General features: G+C 37.8%; 1 protein-coding gene across 9 annotated transcripts in view; it reads left to right on the top strand.

The window, feature by feature from the left end:
• ARL15 (ARF like GTPase 15) overlaps positions 1 to 15,011 on the top strand; it is a 338,161-nt gene extending 323,150 nt beyond the window's left edge. For 8 of the 9 annotated variants that reach the window (XM_078852759.1, XM_078852760.1, XM_078852765.1 and 5 more), the window contains one exon: positions 11,134 to 15,011. In XM_078852759.1, the coding sequence (XP_078708885.1) occupies positions 11,134 to 11,286 (153 nt within the window). In that variant the 3' untranslated portion in view covers positions 11,287 to 15,011. The remainder of the gene's footprint in view (positions 1 to 11,133) is intronic. The other variant, XR_013635766.1, reaches the window with a different exon arrangement.
• The last annotated feature ends 12,157 nt before the right edge of the window (positions 15,012 to 27,168 follow it).

Below are 27,168 nucleotides of genomic sequence, written 5' to 3'. Positions count from 1 at the left end.
TAGATGGGATGGAATCTGAGTTACTACAGAGAATTCTTTCCTGGGTATCTGGCTGGTGAGTCTTTCCCATATGCTCAGGGTTTAGCTGATCGCCATATTTGGGGTCGGGAAGGAATTTTCCTCCAGGGCAGATTGGCAGAGGCCCTGGAGGTTTTTCGTCTTCCTCTGTAGCATGGGGCACGGGTCACTTGCTGGAGGATTCTCTGCTCCTTGAAGTCTTTAAACCACAATTTGAGGACTCCATACCTCAGACATAGGTGAGAGGTTTATCGCAGGAGTGGGTGGGTGAGATTCTGTAGCCTGCGTTGTGCAGGAGGTCAGACTAGATGATCATAATGGTCCCTTCTGACCTTAATATCTATGAATCTTAATTTGTAAGTGTGTAGGGTTTGGATTTATATTGTGTGCAAAAAAAGAAAAGTAATGTGGAAGAGACATTATAGCTTCATTGTGCCATTGGTTGCCACTAGCCAGGATATTTGTTGGATGAGTGGAGAGGAAGGGAGTTGCTAGGAAAAGAAATCTGGGCTGAATAAAATTTTTTGTCCATTGGGGTTCATCTTGACTCATTAGCTTCACGTGTTGATGACTGCAGTACCTGTAATTTCTTTATTTTGAAGCAGAGATGTTCTCTTACAGGTGCCATGACAGAGAGAGAAAAACATAGACAACAGCGTCCTTTTTCCCCATTTGAAACATAACTTCGTCAATCTGCCTATGAAACCCTGATGGTGGTTTTCTTTTAAAGGGTTTTTTCCACTTATTTCCCATCTTCCTGAAATCAAACTATTTAATGAATGCCTATTTTCTTTTTCAGTTTTTTGGAAAATTAGTGCTTTTTCTTTGTAGCACACACTCCTTTGGTCGTTTGTTGACAGGCGGGATCAAAAGTGTGAACCTCTCCTGTCTGAACTAAAACAGCCAGCTTTATTAGCACAAAGGCTGTAGCAAACTCAAAACATTTTTCAGGGCCAGGCACTTGAGGGTGACAGAGAGCCATACTGAGTGAGCATTGGTTACAGTTGCATGACTGCACAGAATTTTTAACTTCAATAACTACACAAATAATGCACAAAATCTAAGGTTATTTTGACACTTTCTTATGATGCATATATAATTCAAATAGGTGATCAATAAAATGTTACCTTGTACATATGTTAAGTCATTGCTTAGATCAGTTTATGTATTATAAAAATGGGAATCCACAGGACTTTTAGGAACTTATTCTTAGGTCAGATACAAGTCCATAAAGTGTTTTGGGGCTTTTGAACATGAGCACTCTGTCTGAATGCTATTTATTCTGACTCGAGATAGGTACACGTGTATAGACAAATGCAGTAATTCTTCTGCATCGGCAGCTATTTAGAAAACACAACTATACACCATTTAACTAAGATCAGAACTGAAAGCTTTGTTTTGGACATGTCATTGGACCTCATAGTAGGGATTGTGAGACATACCAGGGTACAATTCGACTAATAAGTAGCTGAGTCACCTCTGCCTACAATGCCTTACTGCTGTAGCCTCCACCCTGGACTGCTCACAAACAGCCTTCATCATGTTAGTTACTTCCAGCTATGTCTCAATGTGTGCTACAGTCAGCCAGCCGCACCTTGGCTCTTAGCAGCCTTGGTTATGCTGCAGGGTGACCCCAATCCATCCGCAGTCCTGGATCTTCCTCCTGAAATGTATGTCCTGTACTTCCCAGCCCTCTCCTGTATAGCACAAACACATTGCTCATTAGTCCTTTAAGGGAATAATATGCACACAACTTGTTACCCCAGATGAAGATATCCAGACACTTCAACTTGAACACACTGGATTAGATAAAACAATAATACAAGTTCATTAACTACAAAGAGATGAACTTTAAATGAGTATAAGAAATGAGGTGCAAAAGTCAGGAATGGTTACAAGAAAAATAAAGATAAAATTCTTCCTGGTGCCTAAATTAACAAACTACGTTAAATTCAAAGCAGAGTTTTCTCACATGCTTTCAGAAGTCTTACTGACCAGACTCTATAGGTCAGGACCCCTTCCCCAGCATCCAATGGCTGCTTCTTTTGTCTCTTCAAGTGAGGTGAATGCAGTGGGCGGGGGAGAGAGGGGTGCATTGCGGAGTTTGTCCCTCCTTTTATAGTTTCAATCCCCAGCTGAGACCCAGGAGACAGTAAATATGGAAGGATGTTTACTGCTTAAATGCAAATTAAGGCAAGCACACATTCTTTCCTTTGTTTAGGACAGACCTGACTTCTACCTGGGCAGGGCTGTGGGGTTTGGAACATGGGTTAATAACATCCAGGGGAGTCTTATAATTTCACATACAGTGTTTCCACACACATTTTACCAGGATGATACTGAGCAGCAAATTGAGTTTTCAAATGATAATTTACAAGGCATACACGAAGATAATTTCAGTAGTGTGTACGATGCGAATATGGGGTGTATTACATCACAGATTGGTCTCTGGACTTCTGGATAATTAAAGATAATTTTAACTGGACATTCTACACCATAGGTGTATTTACTAGGTAAATATTTGTATAAGTAGTATTCCTGAGGTTAGGATTATATTAATAGCTAAAGCCAAAATTGAGACGAGAATTTTTTTCCTGCCAAAGTGAACCTTCTACTTTGTATTTAACTTTCACATTGTAATAGAACAAGCCATGAAACACCAACAATCTGACTAAAAAACCAAACTGAAAGTCAAATATAACCCATTTAGGGCATCTTGAGTAAGAAAGATTTGATTTTTAAAAAGCCAGTGTTAATTTCCTGTGTTGTATCAAACCTGATAGTAGTCAAGCCAAATAAATCAAATAGTGAAATTAGTAAATGTTCTGTGTTTTTAGTATCTTTCTTGTACAATTATTTTTGCACACACTGAAGTAATTTTTTTCTTAAAGGGGTATATGCAATTTAAAACATGTATTTGTACATGTAAAATAAATAAACTATCTTAGGACATATATGAAAGTAGTATGCATCTGAGTACATTAATGGTGTCCCTCAGGCATGTGTGGTTGCTTAGCTGTTTCAAAAATAGTTCACATATATTATGTGGGTATGCCATACATGGGGGGGAAAAGTAGGATGTCAAGTGTTCTGAATGTCTTTGGCTTTAGTCACTGCTAATGATCAGCTTTACAATGTATAGGTCTTTTACCATCTAATACTTGATACTATACATCTAATACATTTCTAAGGGTGTGTTATTTCTAAAGGCAGTACAATAACTAGAATTCACTACGGACTGACCTGAGATCTGTTCAGCCTTGCAGTGAAATTTGCACTATGTAATTGTCATTTATTATTTGTGTTACAGTAGCACCTAGAGACCCCAATTGAGACAAAGGAGGAAACAGAGAGAGAGAGAGGTGAAGTGACTTGCCAGTGGGAGAACTGATTTTAGAAACCAGGACAATGTACTATCTGTTAAAACAGTGCTGTCTCTGAGAGGCATAGTTTTGTTTCCCTTTGACAAATTTGTAACTTCTTTTCTCCTGATTTTTGTATGCAATAACAATCCTTTCTTTCTAAGGCTGTGCTGAACTCATCTGTTCAGCATAGAGTTTGGGGATTGAGGAAGTTGTGCAACAGCCCTTTAATTGCATTACTATTAATGGGTGGTGAGACTGTTCTCACATGCCGCTCCCAAATAGATGAGATGGTGTTGTCACCATTGACCAGGAGGCAGTAAACCATTTGAATGAGTCATCTTTCAGGCTCCCCCATAAAAGGTTGGCTGCATATGGAGAATTTTTCTTTCCTGTGCATCCAACAGTTTTTTCTGTTCTGTAGCTGCTTATACCACCCTCTTCATCGTATTATCTAAGTGACTCCCAGTAGTCTGAGAGAGACTCGAGCATGCCCACGACAATTAAAATCAAAGGATTTTTCGGAAAATAGGCTATTCTTGGTGAAAAAAATTATGGCAAAGATTTTGTACCAACTACCTGATCTTTTATTATTTTCTGTGAACAACTTAGCACAATATACCCAAATAAATCAATTTCCTTCTTAAGTGGATGTGTGGAAAGAGCTGACATACTGGCAACTCCTCAACATGGACCTATGTCCTGGCCCGAACAGTGTGTCTAATACAGATCTCTGTGCCAATTTGGTCCCTTGCTCTGTCAGCCCTCCTTACATGTCCTAATGTGTCTGTGTATCTCTGTATATACCTGCCTATATAGCTTATCATGATAGAGAGACCAGAGTTGTTCTATCTGATGTGACTTTTTGGACATTTTTTGTGACCACCACTCCCCACACTCTTCACAACTGTCACCTTCTTCTCCTTTCTTTCTTTAGTCTCCCACACTTGGGTTTGCCAGTACCACGCTGCACTCTTTAGTACAGTCTTTCCATTCTCATTTGTCAAGCATCCTCTCTCTCCCTTGAAAACACTTCAGATTCTACTATAAAATGCAGGCAAACAACTGAATCACTTATGATCTGAAGGTCAAGTTCAGGAGAGTCGAGTCTGGAGGTTACGAATGATAAGAAGGAGGGAGGAGAGCATCTATTCCGTAAAGCACTGTGTAAATTGGATACTTCATAAATGATTTGTGAAGTGCATGTGTGTTCCTCTATCCCTGTCAGTCAAAATTCACAAGTCAGAATTGTCAGCCATGGCCGTAGTAGAACTTACATGAAAAATTTTGAACTAGAAATACCTTTCAGAAACCCATTTGCAAAAGCTTTTGGACCTACTATTTTTGCTAAAAGCAAAATTTCAAATGCTTCATAACCATACAAAGTAACCTAGCAACACAAATTTCACAACCCTTTCATAGCCATTATTGCCCTTCACTAGTTGTGAGCATTATGAAAACAAGTGTTAGGATGGAAATGTTTTTTTGTTTTTTAACCTAGAGCAATGTCTACCAGTGCCACTGCTATTACTCAGAAATACAGAAGTTTTTCCCTTAAGCATGTCAGGTCCTATTTAAAAAACAAATAAAAACTCAGTAACATGATTTCTATCATAAAATCTTTATGCTTTGTAATTAAATGCTTTAAGTTCGATCTTCACATTCACAGATTCAGAAATCAGAGTGACAATAAACTCAGCAACAGAACTAGTTAAATTTATAAATTTGTTAGAGGCAGATTTTAAGAGCACTTTAACCTCATCTCCATTGTGTACATGTGCACGCAACAGTGGAGTCCAATCCAAATACAATATGTCAAGTACATATTGATCAGTTCTGAATTAGTTTTAACATTTTGAGGTAAGGAGCCTCCTATAAATGTCACTCTTGGCCAGGTCATTGAAAAACAAAAATTTTGCAAGCATTCTATTTATTTTTCCCTATCATCAAAATCTTTCCTTTTCCCCTCAACTATTGGAGAGAAATTGAGACAGTCTACTATACCTACTGAGCAATGAAGCAGAACTCTTCAAACAGCTCTAACTATCACGGTAACGATGTGATAATAGGATTCTTTCGTAAGAAAGAATTATTTCCTCAACTCTGATATTTTTGAAGGATTTCATTTGTTTTGGACATGTTTTTCAAATGATTGAAATACATTTTAACTTGGATTTTAGCTGAGGCTGCAAACAAGGTTCAGTGGGTTTGTCTATTTGCATGATTTTTTTTATGTAAAAGGATACTGAAATACATTCATAGCCATCACTACAATTAAAGCAATTTTTTTCCTGAGTTGTCCTAACTGAATATAGCACATGAGCACATTCGTTACCGTGATAGTTTGACATTTAGATGAAGCTGGATATGGCCCTCCATTTTTATTTTTATTTTTTTTTTGGATAAGCAGACACAAATCCAATAGTCCAAAAAACTGTCAGATTCACAGAATCATAGAACTGGAAGGGACCTCGAGAGGTCATCTAGTCCAGTCCCCTGCACTCAAGGCAGGACTAAGTATTACCTAGACCATCCCTGACTGGTGTTTATCCAACATGCTCTTAAAAATCCCCAATGATGGAGATTTCACAGCCTCCCTAGGCAATTTATTCCAGTGCTTAACCACTCTGACAGTTAAGAAGTTTTTCCTAATGTCCAACCTAAATTGCCCTTGCTACAATTTAATTCATTTGTGACGGTTTTTCAAAATTAATCTTAGAGCTGTTTGAAGAGAATAAATGCACGTTAGTAATGTCACATATGAAATTAACTTTGGGGCCAGATACTCAGCCTGTGTACATTGCTGTAGGACCACAAACACCATAGCATTGTGCTGATTTACACTTGCTGAGGATCTGGGCATGAATCTTTGCTAGTTTTTGCTTAATCTACAAGTTGGAAAAAGCAAAGTTTGAGAATTATATTTCTAGTGTATTCAAGTGGGAGAAAATAATATTGTACATGTGTTGTGGGGAGGGTTATTGATTACGGAATGTGGTATCAGTACAACTTAATTTTTGCAACATGACAAGGCCCCATTGTGGGATGAAGACCCATAATGGGGAGCACTAGAAAACAGTACAGAAGTCTTACAGTGATGTGCATTTAATTCATCATATTTCTTTCTAACCTCAGTTTTTAGAAATTTCGTAGTCCTGTTGTAAGTAATTTAAAATGCCAGTTCAAGACAGATAATTGTATGCTGAGTGAAGGATACGTGTTTGTAGCTTTATATTCAGCTTGGATATCCCATGGACAGGAAGGGACCCTTTTCATCATTCAGGCAATAGGAGAAGACAGAAGAGCTCCTACTAGTAAATGACCACTTTTGTCCTACTGTGATGAGAGATTGTGCAAAAACTAGGGTAAGTAAGCTGTTCACGTAGTTTCAAACCCACTCAGACATTTTGGTGGTGATTGGGTTCCATCATGTCTAGAAGAGTTGTGAAAATAGGAGCAGAGAGAAAAATTCCCTTTGGGAATAAATGTGTGAAAATGAAGGAAAGACAGTGTTGAAAACAAATACAAAGAAATGAGGGGATGGTGGAGGGGAGATAAGTTAGAGAGAATTCCAACAGAAATGTAGACCATATACACATCACAGGGCACCTAATTGTGCCAATCTAGCTTTTGAGTCACTGTCTTATCTCAGTTGGATAGTGCAGGCTTCTTTTTTAGTCTGAAAATATTTGTTTTTAGAATTGAATCACGCTTTGTATATATAAGAGGGCAAACACCGGTTTGAATTATAGGAGAAATGTTTGTGTACGCAAACTAATTTCCCGAGACTTCAAAATAGTGGAAACGGTTCCCAAAGCCCTTGACTTACTGAGGTTCATCCAGTGTAGTGTAAATCTTACATTGGAGAATGCAATAACGTACAATGAATTGTCCGAAGATCACTTCTATGCCACTGTTGTTAAATATCTAAAGTAGGGGTAGGCTAATTATAGTTCGTTTCTATATGTGGGTTAGAGACAAGTCAGCTAGCAAGCCTTTTTCTCTATGGCTGTCCCCAGAATAGCTGCACTCCTATGGGTATTCCAAACAGCTGTTCTGTTGTGTCATCACCAGAGGTTCCTACTCCAAAAGCCACTGCATAATGATCAGCTTCCTCTTATTTCAGCAGCCACCAAGATTTGGGTTCTCTGGCTATGGATATTTTGGAACATGGATCAGCCTCACAAACACAGAATATTTGTGCCAGATTGTTAATTTAATTTCTATATTTTATTTACATACCAAGAAATAAAAAAAACTAAAAGAATGGGATTTTCAATTTTTGTCAAGAAAACAATTTTTCCGATACCAATTTACCAAAGGGAATTTTGCCCTGTTTTATTACTCCATTATTGACTTTGTTTTGGAACATACAGTCACTGAAATGTAACCTAAAATCATTTTGTACATCTTGACAACAGTATGACCTGGTAAGTAGTTGTTACTTTTGCTCTAAGTTGCATGAAGACTAAAGTGCTAGTGTGCTTGGTGCCATTATTTCTTTTCCATGTGCGTTTTCATAGATTGTAAATTTTGAAGCTTAAGCTCAAGGACTCCATCATTAAAATGCAATTTACCTTTTGATAATCAGCCTTGGTTGGCCTTATTTCAAGCATCTAGTATAAATAGGATTGTACATTAAGACTTGTATGTAATCAGTGGGGCAGATTGCAGTGGTCTACCAGTAGGGGGTGTATGGTAGGCATTCTGTAGGTCTGAAAATCTCACGTTACTCAGCCATATTTGTCAGCTTAACACCAGCAGGGTCCTTTTATCAAGTGGCTGTAATGAAACCTTGATTTGTTATGTTTTTGTACAGCTTTCACTTCCTCTCCATACTTAGCATTCAAAGAGTGCAGTTACCGAAACAAACTACAACATTCTTATACCCTTGTACTCAAATCCTTTGGTTAGTGTACTTTGCTTAAACATTGACCTAAATTGACTTCTAGTATAATTTCTAATATATGAAAGACTTCAACATACATACCTTTACTAGATTACTGAATATTCTAATGATTTACCACACTGATATGTAGGTTTAAAAATAAAGATATGAAATAGGTATTCTAATAGTATTAAAAATTCAGTTCTAAAATCCTTAATTGTCTCAAGATTTTTAGGAAATTTTTGCAGTGTTATTGCAAATTTTAAACTTGTACTATCGGTGATCATTTTAATAACATTTTACACTAAGCGAAAACACAGTAAATAATGGTTTGGTAACTGCTGTTCATAGGTAAGTATTCCTACACTTTCTCTATTCTTGATTTTACACCATCTTTCTAGGTTGTTACCAACCTGATTCTGCATTGTTTGACAAATCTAGGTTTGATTGTTTCTGAGCTGAAACGGGTAGCTCTTCCCACTTCTTTATTTAAATAGAAATATTCATTTTTCTGATAACTATGATCAAGATCCCTAGTAATACAGTTACCTTTATAGATTATTGTAGATAAGTAATCTCTCCTACCTTGCTGTAATATTTCTAATATTGACTTCTGTCTAGCACTTCGTCTAAGTATCTTGTCACAACAGTACATAAATTCAGATTATGTCAATTAATAAAATTACTACAAGCTAGAATTACTACAAGCTACAGGCTTCTAGTATTTAATTAGGTTATCAGGTAAACAAAGCAATTGTAGGGACATTTTGAAGAGCTTCAAGGAGAATGTACAGCTTGTTTAGTCTTTAGAAGATTTAGTTAATGAGTACAGAGTCTAGTGCTATAGGGCTTCTGATCCCTGATTGAGGCCTCTGGTTGCTACCACAATACAAATAAAAATAATAATTACTATTATTATGCATGTTTCTGGCTGTCTTTATGAGAGTGGAAAGTTAATATTTCTTGCAAAAACATTCCTCAGTACAAGAATGTTCATACTAAACTTTGTAAAGACAAAATATTTCTATTGGTGTTTGGACAATAGCAAACACTGATGCATGTAATTGCAGTTATATTTATAAGATAAAAGTCACTTTGACGTGTCAGACATTGGTAGGTTTTCTGGATCAAATACTGACTAAGGAAAAAGTATGTTGGAATTTTCCTTGACAAACACAGCTTAATGAAATCCACTGATCAAAATAGTCTGAAAAGTACCAGCTATTATACTTCTTTTCTTTTCTAAAAAAGACCAAGGAATTAATTGAACCTATTTTTTCTTGATAATTTACTTAAACCACAATGAGACTATTGTGTTTAAAAGAAGTAAAAGCCTTTCAGTGAGTTTGGGAACAACCAACATATACCTGGCTTTCCTTACTTGTCTATAAGTGCTTTATGGCTGCTGTCATGAATGTCAATGAAATCTTTACTAGGGGCTACATCTTCCCAAATATTTTCTTTCAAGTACATTGATGCTCTTAACATTTGTCATTAAAAGTTGTATTTACAGTTTTTTCATGTCTTTGCTACATGACTAGCATAGAAATACCGCAGTGAGATTTAATTTAGTCAAAAAGGTTCACAGCTTAGCTGGCTTCAGAGTAACAGCCGTGTTAGTCTGTCTTCGCAAAAAGAAAAGGAGTACTTGTGGCACCTTAGAGACTAACCAATTTATTTGAGCATGAGCTTTCGTGAGCTACAGCTCACTTCATCGGATGCATACCGTGGAAACTGCAGAAGACATTATATACACACAGAGACCATGAAACAATACGTCCTCCCACCCCACTGTCCTGCTGGTAATAGCTTATCTAAAGTGATCATCAAGTTGGGCCATTTCCAGCACAAATCCAGGTTTTCTCACCCTCCGCCCCCCCACACACAAACTCACTCTCCTGCTGGTAATAGCTTATCCAAAGTGACCACTCTCCCTACAATGTGCATGATAATCAAGGTGGACCATTTCCAGCACAAATCCAGGTTTTCTCACCCCCCCACCCCCATACACACACACACCCCCACCCCCATACACACACAATCTTTTCTGATTTGCAGCCCCTTCAAATATTTCAAATGGTGGAGCAGACCCCTTTGGAAATCTTAGACATAGTCTGTGGACCCGCACGGGTCCATGGACCACAGGTTGAAAACCACTGTTCTATTATGGTAATACTAATATTTAATTTTATTGTACCTAGAATATGCTATATGCCAATCAGAGACAAAGACAGCATCTCTCATACATAATACTTATTGTTACCTTGACAACATTAATATCCTAGGCTTCGATGTATAGCGACAAATGAGCCAACTGGTTGCGTAAGTCGTTTGCATCTAGCAGTCAGTTGCTTGAGGTTCCCAGGAAACCTCTGTTGTAATTTACCATTGAATCAAGTACATAAGTTTGGGGAATTTTTTGACAGTAAAATTTGTGTGTTGCATATTTTGGTTGATCAGGTAGTTACAGATGATTACCAATAACAATATGGTACAGCATGTCAAGAAGTTGATTTTAAAGTACATGCCCAGCTGTTTATAAAGTTGCTTGCTGTTATTTTTCTGACTTTTTTGAACACTTGCTTAATATACTTTACTCTGTGCCTTAAGTGCATATAATTCTTTCTCAGACCTCCCATGCTGTTAGAGGTATTGGTCGAATGGTGGCTTGCAAAGCAGGTCACTCACCCCTAAAGAAGACACTTTCCGGTCACAACGTATAACCTGTAGTATAAGAACAGCTGTGGATGTGATTCTAAAAATGAGTGTCCTCTGGGGGTTTTTTACATTTTATTTTCTAAGAGACCAGCTGTAATATGAAAGAAATACTAATTTTTCCTCTTTTCTACTTTTTTTTTAAAATAGATCAAAAAATATTTTGAACTTGAACCACTTGCACGAGGAAAGCGCTGGATTCTTAAACCCTGCTCCCTGGATGATATGGAAGCAGTAAAAGACAGCTTCACCCTTCTGATAAATTTGCTAGAAGAGAGAGAGCTTGAGCCTTCAAGAATGTGAAAAGCTAGGAAAGAGGACTGCTTCTACAGTCATCATTGAACCTGTTTATTCTGCTCCCAGCTTAATTATGATTTGGTATCGAGACTGTGTTATGGCTTACAGTAAATATAAACTTTCATTTAGTGCAGAAGATCTGTTTGTTAAAATAAATGCGCTGTATATGATTGGTATTGGGTATATGATTATTCCAGTTAAGTCATCACGCTACTGAAATATAGGGAGTTCCTCTTTGTGCACCACTAATTTTGCTCACTGCATGTTTTTTCCCTGCATTATCATAAAAACATTCTTGATATGGAATTCTGCATGCACAAAGTCACAGTCTGTAAAGGATGAAAAAAAATACCACCAACTATGTTTTCTGAAAAGTAAGCGTCATTAAAAATTTGTGGATATTACTGTGTGTGTATGTCCTTGGGATCAGCAAACAAGCTATATGGAAAGGATGGCCAGTCAGAGTACCAGTAAATCATCTTACAAGCAAGGAAATGTCTTGATGCAAAATCGAGTCTGAAGTCTTACTGAATGAAAATACAAATACCTTGCTGGTTGACTACTAATCTAATTTTTAACCCTTTCAAAGGTACAAGCAGTCAAGTTAGAGGGAGTAAGGGGAAATAAGGCACAAACACAGCGTGTGCTTTGTGTGTTTGCTATGGGTTTTGGATTATCTGGATTATAAAAAATAGCTTGCATAAAATTGCAGCTACAACTTAAGTAGATGATATTTTTTAAAAAATTAAATAGGTTGGATAAAGTTTACCAGTTGTTGTTTTTTTTAGTGACTCTCATCGAAGAGCAGCAAGAGTATATGTATTTTAACTCCGATGTGGATCTCTGCTATATAAATAGCATGAAGTGTGACCGTTTTAAATTAAGGGATCTGCTGTATCTCTCACTCAAAGTAGTATTGTTATCACAACTGTGCTCCTGCCTCTATAATATCTCCTGTTATAAACCCCTATTTTTAGGACTTTAAAAAATGCCTTCAGAAATTCGCTGAGGACTGAAAGTTAGTAAAAAGTTTATTAATCAGAACCACAGTTTTGAACAAAAATGGAAAAACTCCATTCAGTTCTAGGAATGCAATACATATTCCACCCCTTAGCCCCATTCCCCCCCCCCAGGTTTGCAACATTTGCATGCCTTTTGGCAGTTTTAAAATGATGTAAATCAGTTTGCTTTTCAAATGAGATTCTCAGTTCATTGGTTTATAATAAAACCAGATATCACAAGAGGGTGTAGAAATCAGTAGATGTTTGGTACACACGGTGGTGGTTGTGCCTTGTCCAGTTAGCTGCCCACATCCACCAATACCCTGCTTGATGCATACCCTGCAATGGCATACTGAGGGTATAGATATCCATCTTGATTCTGTGCTTCAGGTTTTGAAAAATCTTCTTAAAAGAAGACCTACTTTTCACAGCTTTATTCAACGTGTCTTTTCACTCTGAAAGGAGTTCATTTCTTTAAGTTTATTTTAGTTTATAACTAGTTTGAGGATAAGAAAAAATCGTGAGGGAGAGCCTATAAAAGCTGGTTCCCTATTGTACTCTTGGTTAAATTAACTGGTTTCTATAACTTTTACCTTTTTAAAGTTTCCTTGAACTATTTGGATCACTTCTTCCGTCACTTGTGAACTGCTTCCCTGAGGCACATTTCAATATAAGTGTGTAGCCTGATAGAGGCTGTTTCAACTCACTTCCTATAATCAAAACTAAATGGGGGTTCCTGAGTAACTTCTGGATTAATTGTGTAGTAGAAACTGAGAGCTGAAAGTGACCAGAGCGCTAGAATCTGCAGCCTAGAGAGCATCTGGGCTCACTGACACTTTCCTCTCCCCCTCTTCCCCTATCTATGTATTTCTGACCCATGTGCTGCCCCAAGGCACCTCTTCTGCAGATACTCAGGAACTTAAACTGTTCATGTTACTCAAAACCAGCTCCCAACTCTCCTTCTATGAATTGGGACACGCTTGCTCCCCCTCGGGTATTGCTAGGCACCTTGAGTGGGCTCCCTTTACCTGAACTAAAAATGAATTGGGATCTAGTTTAGAGCTTCCAATTCACTCTTTCAGGTAACACAAACAATTTAAAGTTCTCAGGTGTCTGCAAAAGAATCTGTTTGGAGGAGGATATGAGTAAGAAGGGGAAGTGGGCTACATGCAAAAGTGAAGCCCACTCTGGGGGCAAGAGGAAGGGAAAAGGTAGCATTCTAAAGTTTAGCTGCTTTTTGGTTTAAAATTAGAGGGTGGGAGGAACAATCTTTTTACTATTTTCTGCCTTCTGGCCCATATTAGATGTAATTAATCAAATTCACAACAGATGTAAATGAGACCAACTCCACTTACTTCTTACTAATTTACACCAACAGTTAATTTGGTGCAAAGGTCATAGGGGTTTTGATATTAGTTTGGTCATGAAATCTCAACTATGCACTGTTGGAAAGTGCTACACAGCAGTGACATCAAAAAGGCCCAACTAGCCAATCAGAATATGGCTTTAGCCATACTCCCTTATACAGTATATTAGGACCTTTTGATGTTTAATTCTTTTCTTTAGGAAAATGTCAACTGCACAGGCGCAGTGAAATTTTTTTGTAATGATTTTCAATGTGCATATTCTTAGTAATCACTCTCTACTAAAGGTTGAAACAATACCTCGTAACTGTTTAAGTATTCAGGAAAGATGTTTAACATTACTTTGAATGTGATTCTGTTTGTGAATGGATTATAATGGATTTGTAGATTTTAAACGTTAAACACTTTCACCTTTTTTATGGAGGGATTAAAAAATACATAGCAGTTCATGTCACACACTCTGTCTAAAGTGTTCTTGAATATTCTTAATACAGAATCTGTGAATACCAGACCTTTTTTATTCAGATGACCAATCTCAATGACTATTTTCTCTTCCTGTGTATCCATCGTTTAGATTAAATAAATTCAATCACTAGGAACTAGCTACTTTCCATGCAACTTCATTAAACAGTGAATATTGTCTTTAAAAAAAAAAAAGATACTGTGGTTTAATGTTCTTTAGCCATCTGTTAAATTACTTTCTGGGTGTGTGTTTTTGTGTGTGTGGATGTGCCCACACTGGGCGGCTTCTCAGACCTATGTCTGTCTGCAGTGTTTCAGCAGTCAGAATAAAAACATTATCAATCAGTATCCAACAACAGCTGTTTTTGACATGCTTCTGTCTGACGCCTAATGTTTTACAACTGTCCTCCTTTGTCTAGCAGTTCTGAGCTGGTCATCTTGTCGCTTCCATGTTATGTCCTGTACTTGTACTAACAGAATTTGCAGTGGTGTTGGAAATCCTTGTTAGTGTTTTTGATAGTCTTTCTTGCTGTATAATGTGCTATGTGTCTTAGTTTGCATATTCAAATGTGCTGTACAGAAATCTGTGATGTATTTCATTTAGTTTCTGGCGTTTCATTATATTTATAGAAGTTACAGATTTTTGTACCTTATTAGCTACTACAGTTGCCTTTTTGTAATGGCAATTAATTTATATTACAAAAGTTTGTATCTTTTCTGTAATTGAGTATTGGTTGATAGTTAAATGTCATATTATCCTGATTTTATACTAAAAATACATCATCTATACTTAGTAGTTGACCCATTCATGTAGACAACTGCAAGACCAGAGGAACTTGTAATGTCTGATTTATACATGATTTCCACGATCAAAATATGAAAATAAACACTGAGTAGAACTGAAGTGGTAAGCTTGAATCTTTTCAATATTAATTTTTGGAAGTGCATTTTTCATCACCTTGAAACAGATTTTCAAAATATGTACTTTTGGGTCAAAACTAGTGATTAATTTGGAATAATATGACGTATCTATGCAAAACATAAATATTCAATTGGTATTTCAAGCTGGTTTATTTTCTTAGTGAGTTTTGCTGTTTCAGAAATATTTTTAAAATATACCGTAGAATTATTGCAGGACGACACATAGAAGTGATTCCTAGTAATACAATTACTTCAGGAGCTCAGATTGAGAAACAAATACTTATGTAACTAAGTAAAGATTTTAAATAGAACTGTGACATTATGATGTGGTGCATGTACTGAGGGGAACCCCTTCAACGTGTAAACAAATAAACTTATTCAAAGGAGTGCAATGGAAGAAAAATAACTCCCCAGACACTTTTGGACTCCAGCGTACCATTATCCTGTCTCAAACTGTTTGAGTATACAAAATGCCAGCAAAACAAAGCCGTTAAGCAACTGATTGAGATACAGCATTAGTCAGGCTGGCTCTACATTCCTGGTTTGGTTTCCAAAGTAGGCAGTTATAATGTATCAAGACTAGGATGGAATTAGAAGATTTGAAAACTAATAGTATTTTCTTCATGCTTTGTTTCCATATTCATAAATGAATGGAAATCTAATTATCATTCTTCATTTAATAGAACTTTAAAGATTTTTTGTTAGTTTATTAGCCCCTTGACTTGATAGTACAAACAAATTAGAACATCTGTGTGTCTGGAGTATGGCATTACCAGCCAAACCACTATAGTAACAATGAGGGATGGAGAGATTGCTTTATCCCATGCAAAAACACAGGGTCTCTACCCCTCAACCACCACCTGAAGTTGGACTGGACCTGAAAGTCATATAGGGCCACTGCACTCTGTTATATGTGGTGATAGAGGACACCATTTTCTTTCCCAACCTCGTAAACCACCATGTAAAGTGAATAACTTCCATCCATTGTATGGTTTGTTCTGAAGATCAGGCTAGATTTAACTAACCATTATGAGACTGTTGAGCTCCATTATGGCTACATTTAATATAAATTAAGATTATAACAATAAGAAACAAAAAAAAAAAAGCAAAAAGCATTGTCTCAATGCAGTTATGGATTCACAGAAGTTCATTTTAAAATGTAACATTTGTTTCTTGATATCTTTGCGTGGGAAATATGCAGAGCAATCTTCTTTGTAAAATATGAATTTGCAATGAGTAACACTGATTTCCTCCACTTATTGTAACTCTTACAAATGTCCTTGCTTTTACAGTCCAAAAAGGGACAGAGTCAAATAAAAACACAAAATCCCTTTTCAAGCAAGTAAAGGGGATGACAGTGGACGGGAGTGTTTTTAATCATTTGGTTGGCAAGCCTAGCAATGTGTAAATCATAAACACTTTAGAAATTCTATTCAGCAAAGTAGCCAAAGGTTTGGAATATTTAAAGAAAACTAACTAGGAATTTGGGGGTGTAGAAGAGGGGTGATGTGTGGTTCATGTCATTAACTTGTTGCTACTATGGAAATAGAGGAAAATATTGTCCAAAGATATCCTTTATATAAGGAGGATCTTTGTAATTGTAGGCCTAACATTTTATACATTAAAAATTAGAAGCTTTACATAAGGAAAACATTATTTTCCTAATTTTTTGAAACTTGCTCAGCTACTACAATGCTGATACATGAATCTTGATGACTTTGTATACATTTTGTGAAAGAAAACAATTGCATAATTAACTTGATTCCAATATTAAAATGCATTATATATATTAAAAAAAATAAAACTAATGACAAAGAATTATCTTTACCCTTTTATATCTGCCTACCTAAACTAGGGAAAAAAGTAGTCCATCTCTCTTACTATGAAACATATGTCGAATACATTACATTTCAACTGGCAATGAAAAGAACGTGCATCTATTAAAAGAATGTAAAGATCATACATTTGTAAATTTGCTATGAGGAATTTCACTCAGTTTATAGCCATATTTACTTTGAGATACCACACAAGATTGGTCTTACTCTTTGTTAGTTATTAGTTATTAGAGGGTGGAATACTGAATCATGGAAATCCCAAGAGACGGATTCTTGTACAGTAGAAATAGTATCAATATCCTGCCTCATCACAAAGAAGTTTGCAGAATGGCAGTGTAGAGCTGAAGCATGACTTGCATACACAGCCATCAAAACCAAACCTGGATTTAAAGCTTATCACCCAGCAGAGTAGCTAGTATTTTAACAGTGTGGCAGTATTGGATTTGCAAGGTTGCTGATTTTTCAGGCTCAAAAAGGCATTTCTTTAACATTTTATTGTAAATGGCATTTTGGGCCTGTCAACTTTGGCATGGTCCTTATAAAATAACAATTCATGTTGTGAATTGGGATTGGAACTCAATTTCTAAACAAGTATTTCTAAATCCATTTCTCACCAGTGGCATGCTAACTTACTTACCTTCTTGAGGTCTTAGATCTGCCCTCCAATACATAATGCACATTTGCATGTTTTTCAGAACTAACTACTGTCCACACACACACACAAGTGTGGTAGCTTCTATACATAAGATAAAAGTGATTATCACCAGGGATCCAGGTAGGGTCAGGCCCCCAAATTAACACTTGATTCCAAATTTAAGAAAATTGTGGTATAGTTTTCTAGTTTGTTTTGAAAGGACAAGTTTCCATTATTAACAAAACTACATCAATGCTCTTTTACTAAAAAGTCCATGTAACAGACACAGTATCTCTTCGGGGGACCCTCCTGCATTTCAATATGTGAAGGGGACTGACCCTATTGTTGTGCTTGTAATTTAGGCTGTCTAAAGCTACTGTATTTGGGGAATTGCTTTTCTGTTTAAGAATGTTTAAATGTACATGCAATCCCTGCATTCCTTCCTGGTGTTCCCAAAAGGAAAAGCTTGAGAGACGTTGTTCTGTTGATTTACCTTTTTAGTAGTCCATCTTTTTTTCTTAATCAACTATTACTAAAATGCAGTGTATGCTAACCAGAAAGACTCATTCCTCCTTGGTTTACACTTGCTTGTCAATGTCTGCTTTCCCCAAGGTCAGTGACACCAGTGCTAATTAAAATAGCTAATCATACTTTGAAAGATAGTATATTTTTTGTGCCAAGCTGCCCAGATGTAACTATGCAGAATAGTTCATAGTTTGCCCCATTATCTCTATGAGCATGACCTTTTGTTTACAGTAAATACAGTACCATAAGCCTGGTAAAGTCATCACATACATTAAAGGTATTAGGCACGTTTATCTCACATTCCTATCTATGAGCTTCTTCCACAATTAACATGATCCACAGCTGAAAAAATAATTCAAGCTGTCAGTGATAAACGGGGTGAAACTGTCAACCCAGGAAATGTCAATAATACTTATAAATGATATTACAAACAAATGTTTATCTAAAGGTACTGGGATATTACTGTGAATTTTATTAATCAAGGCTCTTTAATTCGATTCATATAGGAATAAAACTCTTAATATGGTTCAGTATAAAAGTAAGCAACTCAATATTTTTGTAGGAAGTTCTGTATAAATGCTAAAATGTACCAGAATGCACACTCAGCCCTCCCACTGGCTTGGAGACTCCCACCCCTAGACAATAATCTATCATCTAAAACCTTATATACCACTCATTTTGTGCACACACGGGCACCATGTCGCCTGCAGAGACTGGTTGTTAGTGACCTATCAGCCTACTTTCTCTCTCAAAAAAAAAAAAAATTGGGAGCGAATGTGGAAATTAGAATTCCCATATTTCAACCAATCAAGGTTTACAAAACATACGATCTGTTTTAAATGTTGAAAACATATGTCATTAGGTTTGGACTAATTTTCAGCCAACCAAACGTGAAAGTGAACAATTTGTGTAAATTAACTTTCTGATATTGCTATGAACTATGTATCTGAACAAGGCTCTTCCTCAAAATGCATTATTGCTAACCAGCCAGCTCTGGAATCATCATCTGGGGTTAATATAATGACAAATTAATGTTGCCTCTGTACTTTGTAAGGTTCAGATGAACAAAGCTTGGAAAATTTCATCCTTCATTTTGATGTTTTGAACAGTCCTACACTCCACATCGGAACATCGCAAGGCTGAGCCTTTTAAATAACTTAGGACATTATGCGGTACCCTATTAAAACTCACCTCATTCGATGCCAAGGTGACCAGATTTTAATTCTCTTTAAAAAAGACAAATCTGTATAAGGTTTTCTTTTCACAATCAAAAATTATTTTTTCATATGTTTGCATGAGTGGAATTATTACCTATTCAATCAATGAGAAGGTGCATGTTATCTTAATAGATCATTTAGTCAGTCTTCATTGCGGGGGGAGAGAGGACTGACTACTTTTTCTCATTTACTGTGTATTATCCTAGAATATCAAAAGATGTCCATGTCAGCTATATTCTTTGAAAGAAACTAACCTGCTCAAAACTAACTGCCTGTTTAAACTTTTTGTATTAGTTGAAAATAAAGCTATCTTACATTAATGTGCTGTTATAAAAGGGAACATTATTCAGTTCATCTGGGGGTTTTAAAATATATATTAAAAGTGTAAGAAAATAGTAGATGGTTACCACCCAAGTTAGGGCATGGCCAGGATTTCAGATTACCATCTCTACTATTTTCAAACAAGTTGGTCAGATTTCAATTTCACATCTCACCCAAAGGACCTAAAATAGCTGGTTTGATGCCTAACTCCTGAAGAGGAGGTGATGGCTGCTCTGAGTGCTCATCCATGCCAACCATTCTCCATTTCCGTTATGCAACAATAGTATTCCACAAATAGATGTTTGGTGCCAAAATTAAAGAAAGTTACACCACTGAAATAGTAGAAGTCACTGGCCAGACATTTACAGGCAGGATTTGCTGAAGTGGTAAACCAGTTTTTGACTGGAGTATCTTCTTCCATAGCTGTAAAGAAAAGAATTCCTTATTTGTACTAGCTCATTCAAATTTGAGTAAAACAATTGGCAGTGTAAAAAGGAAGGAAAGCTAGCTTTCCTCTTCCAAGCAACGAACAAAAACCACTCGGTAGATAAAATATCCTGTTCTAGAAAACCTGGTGGACCCATTGATATACACAAATCTCTTCAGGTCTCAGTTATTAAATCTAAGGTATTAAGATTTGGAGCCTACCATCAGTCCAAGCAGTTATCAGATTTCCCTATCCAATTTTGTTTCTACAGTTTAAAAAAATAGAAAATGCGGCTGTGTACTCCATGTGGTATTAATTGAACAGTGATGATAAATCCACAAATTTCTGAATCATACCAATGAGTCAATATACTGCAGTGATGTTTTTTCATTACATGTATTTTAATGAGGAAGAAGAATTTGCCTTGCCGCAATTGTTTGTAAGGCAATGCAAACACAAGTTTTAATTTTGTCTTTAACTAACGTTTTAAAATAATTGATTTTAACTGCTATGTTTGATACTGATATAGCTCAGTGTGAGGATTTTTGTACTTCATAACTAGCAGAGATGCCAATTCTTGGATCACAGCTTTACAAACTTATTCAGGGAGCATTCTTTGCACTGATGTTCCTCCATTTCAAACCTGCTTTGTTGCTTACTCTACATTTGTTAACTAATACTTACCCCTACAAGCCTGTTGAAGCATTCTGCTAGTACACAGTGAATGCCAGAGCAAACACTAGATGCTTCAAGACACGGGTTCTTCATGCCTTCTAATGAGAAACAAGTTTCAGAAAGTTAAAATAACATACAGTATGTTTTTATTTAATGCAAGTAGATGGAAGTAAAATGTGCTGGCCTTTCTACAGTTAGTTTTCTTGTGAACATTGCAAAATGAATGTAAACTCCCTCAGCCCACACAACTTTTCCAGATGTATCATTCTGGTCTCTGGCTAGACAGCTGTAGAGTCAAGTGGGAGTGTAGATAAGCATGCTGTAATGAGATATAGGCCTCCACATGGTAAGGTGAATGGCATAATTTTTTCCTTCTGGGTTGTTTCTTCTGAAAAGACTTTGTACTTTTAGTCACACATCCATATTTTAAATATCACAATCACATGCTCCAAACACATCCGAGCATCATAAATAGGCTCTTATGATCTGTTTCTCTTAAACTGGTACAGCCGTGAGTAAAAACCGATACTAACATGGTCCGCACAAATGTATTACAACAGATGGAAGGGAAAGAGAAGATCTTTTCAATAATGTTCTTTACAATGTAGCGTTTTTGTGTATGATTCTTTTTTGGAACGTTATTAATTCAATAGCTAGAAAGTTGTAACATTCATATATGAATCAACGTTTCATTCTTATCTCTGGAACAGACCCACTCTTATCCTACATTCCCTCATTTAAGTATTTATGGTTGTTAGGTATCCATAGACTACACCCATGCTCTTTCATCACTGAGAATTGATCACATAGGAAATCCAGAGGGGAGAATATCCTCAAAGGAGCAGCGTTATAGCTGAAGAAATTGCCAATGAACATACTCAAAAAGGCACTTTTGAAACTCTTGTCATGTATGGAAATAATAATTAAAATATCACAATTACTTTTAAACATTGGGAGGAAGTTAGTCTGAACTCCTTTGGCAGGTTTGGAGCATTGATAGTCAAAGAACAAATCCAATCAGTTGATGGCTTAAGGAGTTTGTATAATCCAGTGCTGAATGTGAATTAGGTTCTTCTCCAGCACCAGAGAGGCGACCTGGGCTGCAAAATCCTAACCAATGGCCCTTATATGAATAGTTGCCAGCTCACCAACCCAGATGGCCATCAGACCTTCTACTAAGGCTGACTGTATCTGAGAAGTACCTGACTGCTAAACTTTAAGGAAAATCCAGGTGTAGCCAGATGTGGTGGTAGCTGTTCTATATGTAGCATTGTCCCTCTGAGTCAGGACAGAATCAATGCCTTAGTGTGGTGGTTTAGAAGCACCCTGCTACTAGGGGTATCACAGCAATAATACTGTAGATTATATTTTTATAGCATGTTCTCTCTGAGTATCTCAAACTTCACAGATTATATGAATTAGGCCTCACGATGCCCCTGTGAAGCAAGGAGGTATTATTGCCCCATGTTTCAGGCAGAGAGCTTGAGGCACCCAGTGATGCTGGCTTGTCTGAAGATCACAGAGAGTCTTGGCAAAGCTGGTATTAGAACCCAGGCTCCCTCTCTAATGCCTTAACGATAAGAAAAGGAGGATTTGGGGCACCTTAGAGACGAACCAATTTATTTGAGCATCAGCTTTCGTGAGCTACAGCTCACTTCATCGGATGAAGTTCATCAGCTGTAGCTCACGAAAGCTCATGCTCAAATAAATTGGTTAGTCGCTAAGGTGCCCCAAGCCCTCCTTTTCTTTTTGCGAATACAGACTAACACGGCTGCTACTCTGAAATTTGACTAGGAGATTATCCTTCTTCGCAAAACCAGGGTTCTTATCCCTTTCCAATAAAAGCCCATGATGTGAGGGTGTTAAACTCAGCACTTGCATGAGAGGAAAGTGATCAGGAACAGCCAGCATGGATTCACCAAGGGACGGTCATGCCTGACTAATCTAATCGCCTTTTATGATGAGATTACTGGTTCTGTGGATGAAGGGAAAGCAGTGGATGTATTGTTTCTTGACTTTAGCAAAGCTTTTGACACGGTCTCCCACAGTATTCTTGTCAGCAAGTTAAGGAAGTATGGGCTGGATGAATGCACTACAAGGTGGGTAGAAAGCTGGCTAGATTGTCAGGCTCAACGGGTAGTGATCAATGGCTCCATGTCTAGTTGGCAGCCGCTATCAAGTGGAGTGCCACAAGGGTTGGTCCTGGGGCCGGTTTTGTTCAATATCTTCATAAATGATCTGGAGGATGGTGTGGATTGCACTCTCAGCAAATTTGCGGATGATACTAAACTGGGAGGAGTGGTAGATACGCTGGAGGGGAGGGATAGGATACAGAAAGACCTAGACAAATTGGAGGATTGGGCCAAAAGAAATCTGATGAGGTTCAATAAGGATAAGTGCAGGGTCCTGCACTTAGGACGGAAGAACCCAATGCACAGCTACAGACTAGGGACCGAATGGCTAGGCAGCAGTTCTGCGGAAAAGGACCTAGGGGTGACAGTGGACGAGAAGCTGGATATGAGTCAGCAGTGTGCCCTTGTTGCCAAGAGGGCCAATGGCATTTTGGGATGTATAAGTAGGGGCATAGCGAGCAGATCGAGGGACGTGATCGTTCCCCTCTATTCGACATTGGTGAGGCCTCATCTGGAGTACTGTGTCCAGTTTTGGGCCCCACACTTCAAGAAGGATGTGGATAAATTGGAGAGAGTCCAGCGAAGGGCAACAAAAATGATTAGGGGACTGGAACACATGAGTTATGAGGAGAGGCTGAGGGAGCTGGGATTGTTTAGCCTGCAGAAGAGAAGAATGAGGGGGGATTTGATAGCTGCTTTCAACTACCTGAAAGGGGGTTCCAAAGAGGATGGCTCTAGACTGTTCTCAATGGTAGCAGATGACAGAACGAGGAGTAATGGTCTCAAGTTGCAGTGGGGGAGGTTTAGATTGGATATTAGGAAAAACTTTTTCACTAAGAGGGTGGTGAAACACTGGAATGCGTTACCTAGGGAGGTGGTAGAATCTCCTTCCTTAGAGGTTTTTAAGGTCAGGCTTGACAAAGCCCTGACTGGGATGATTTAACTGGGAATTGGTCCTGCTTTGAGCAGGGGGTTGGACTAGATGACCTTCTGGGGTCCCTTCCAACCCTGATATTCTATGATTCTATGATTCTATGAACTCAGGGTCCCAACCAAATGCAGTTGGTTAAAATGTACTTTTCATTTCCTGCTACAAGCTATTGTTCGGTGCTGTGGTGCACTGTTACAAAGCTGCTGCACCTGACTGCAGCTGCATTTCAGTGGTGGGTGAAGTGATCCCTGTGTAGGTAGCTTGTATTTTAGGGTCTGTAAAGGCCTGTGGAATAAAAGGGGCTATATCGTTGTATGTGTTGCTATGTAAGATGTAGCCTTACCTGATAGACACATTGTGTTCCTAGAACTCCACTCTCACGCCAGTCATTGAACAATTGCTTTAGTAAGAGATGTGAATGCTGAAGTGCCTTTTGTCTGAGCTGCCCATGGATCTCAGCATCTTCTTTTTCTTATATGCAACAAAGGGATCCATGGGACGTAGTTTCTCTCTTTTAATTTCTAGCAAAACATGCACATTTATCTTAAGAACAATGTGGGCTCAAGCCCAATCAGCCCCAAAGAAAGGATATCTGTTTGCCATTCAGAAACTGTCCTTTTACAGTTTTTCAAACCCTTGCTACTGGGTTCAATTGTGCACCCAAGTAATCTCAGATGTATGTATAGTTTACAGTGTTGTTTTCAAAGTACTATCCATGTCCTGAGCATCTTTCAAACCGTTTAGTTCGTAGCTTTCATGCCACATGCGTGCAAAGCTGGGCTGTCGCATTACATAGAAAGGTTTTCAAAGTTCAAATTGATTCAATTTAAAACAAATGGGTTCATGGGGCTGTTTCGACCGCATGTACAAAACACAATGTGCAATTTATTTGGAGCTTAAGTGGAAATTAAGTAAAAGAGATTCAAACTCTTTAATAGGGTTTTTGAGACTGGAATACTTACTTTTTTTAAAATGAAAGCATAATAAAATAATGATGACAAATCAGCAGGGTCACAGTTTTACATTTTGTTTGAAAAAATTATGCCTCTTGCTGCACAGTATCCTCTACTCTGGTTTCATAGCAATAAAAAGGGAATAGCACCACATATGGAATCCTCTTCTTGCAACATCCTTGGTTTTTCAATAGGCCTCTATCTACATCCTGACCCGGTCTGACCCTACTTAACGTACGAGATCTGATCGGCCTGCATGAATACATTTCCACAAATGATGCCCGAGTTAGAAAAAAGTGAAGGAAAATACTCTAGACTCTTCCTGGTTCTCCCATGCAGGCTGCACTTCCATGGTACTGAGGTCAGCTTCAGTACTGTAGTGTCCATTGTTCTGCACTGCACTGAATGGGTTGGAGGAAATCTGTGTGAAGAGTAACTCTGAAAATGGAAAAACTGAGCACTTGGAATTACTCTGTGTGTGTGTGTGTGTGTGTGAGAGAGAGAGAGAGAGAGAGAGAGAGCAAGAGATGAAAGGCAGGGGGTGTGAAGTTGGATAGGGAAAGTTCATTTTTAGACATTAAAAGTCAGAGCTGGGTTTCTAAATTGAGATGAATGTCAGTGACCCACACAAGACAGAAAGAAACTTGGAACCCGATCCTGCAACTCTGACTCATGCACAACATCCTTATTCATCCTGTGGTTCCCATGTAGTCAAAGGGGCTGCATCTATGAATACGGATGACTTGGGGTAAAGGCTGAAGGATGGGGCCTGGGTTTGTAGGATATGAAATGGAGCATTAGGGTTTAAAATCCCAGTTCAGGAGGAGGAACTGTCAGGTGGAGTGAAAAATAATGTGGGTAAAGCTTCAGCCTTTTAAGGAAAGCTATCATTTCATCTCCGTCTGAACGCCCACAACTCCCACTGGAGTGAACTGGAACCTGAGTGCTCCCCGCTCCCTTCGGTCTATGTTATACCGTGCTTATCACCAACACCTCTTCACAACCTCCCACGCTCATTTTCCATGGAATACTGTGATAGGACTCTTGTGATCTCATTGACTGAGAACCTGTCCTCCTAGTGTAAGAAATAATAGGCGTGACATAGGAGTAGCCACGACAATAAAGGGCTTTTATAAGTGATTTATACTGACGTGCTGTATCACACCAAATTACTTTCCTAAAGTCACTTCCATCAGCAGTAATTTCCTCTCCTCCCTACTCACCCTCATGCAATAACATAAGGCAACTAATGCATGAATACGCATGCAGAATTCCCAGCCTGGGCTTTGGGAATGCTGGATTCTAGGGGAGAATTATACCCTCTGGATCATATTCAGGCACTGAAAACATCATAGCAGATTTGGGAAGCCATAGCAAGTTCCCTTGCCCTTCCCTATCAATGTGCTGTCAACCTATAATGACTGATTCATGTACTCTGGAATACACGGGCATACATTCACTATGTTGTCATAAGTTACCAACATTCAAAGGGAAATAATTAAAGTCACTCCTGATAGGTAGTTCTTCTGTGTGGGTACCTTCTTACTAAATGCTGCAGAAAGAGCTGAGAAGGGGTATTAGGTTATGGAATCCCCTCCAAAACATACTGTTCAGCGGCTGGATTTCCCATTGCCCAGAGCCTCTGATCGATGAGTGTTACATTTGGATTTAAAATCAGTGCCACAGACTTTGTTGGCAGTAAAGCAATGAGGAGCTATACAGAGAAGCAATGTTAGCCCTGAGCAATGTATCTCTTTCTCAAGGAAGCCCAGTCTAAATATCTAGCATAGTCTTTGAAACTTTATAAACCTTTGTCTTGCTTCACAATTTTAAATCAAAAATAAACTGGTTGACTGATTAAATGTAGCTTATTGTAAATCTTCTAACAGTCATCTATCTTCTGGAGGACATACGCACCAGGGCAAACATTCGAAGCTGCACGAGCCTTGCCAAGAGGAGATGTTTGCGCTCCACATTCTAAACATATGACGCAAGTTTTGTTCTGCAAAAAGTTATCATTTAAATTAAAGAGTTTTTGTTCTTGAGGATAAAAGGAAAGAAAACAAACACAAACATAACAGGCAGAGCCTGTTTACAGTATTGAAATGGATTAAGTATGTTTCATTGTCTTGACTATATCAATGCACTTATAACTGGAAAAATTAACTAAAGGGGCCTCTGGAGCTAAATAATGGTGGTAAAAAAAAATGCCTTTTGTGATTAACTTTATGGAATAAGAACCCACTCTATTTATTTGCTTTTTTTCCCCTAGTTCCTGTTTAAGCGAGGTTTTTTTAAATTTGAACTCAAATGGCTGTCGGGAAAATTTATTGCAGTAATATGAGTGTTTGCATCATTGTGGATTTAGACACACTTGCTACTTTCTGAAAGAATGTCTAGCATCTTAGCAAAAAGTCAAGTACCAGTCACGTGTGCAGTAGCTGTGAGGCATCCAACACCTAGATGAGTACATTTTAAAACGAAAAACAA

Source organism: Lepidochelys kempii, chromosome 5, assembly GCF_965140285.1.
Source record: "Lepidochelys kempii isolate rLepKem1 chromosome 5, rLepKem1.hap1, whole genome shotgun sequence".
Classification (NCBI taxonomy): domain Eukaryota; kingdom Metazoa; phylum Chordata; order Testudines; family Cheloniidae; genus Lepidochelys; species Lepidochelys kempii.
This window is presented reverse-complemented; position numbering and strand designations above follow the sequence as displayed.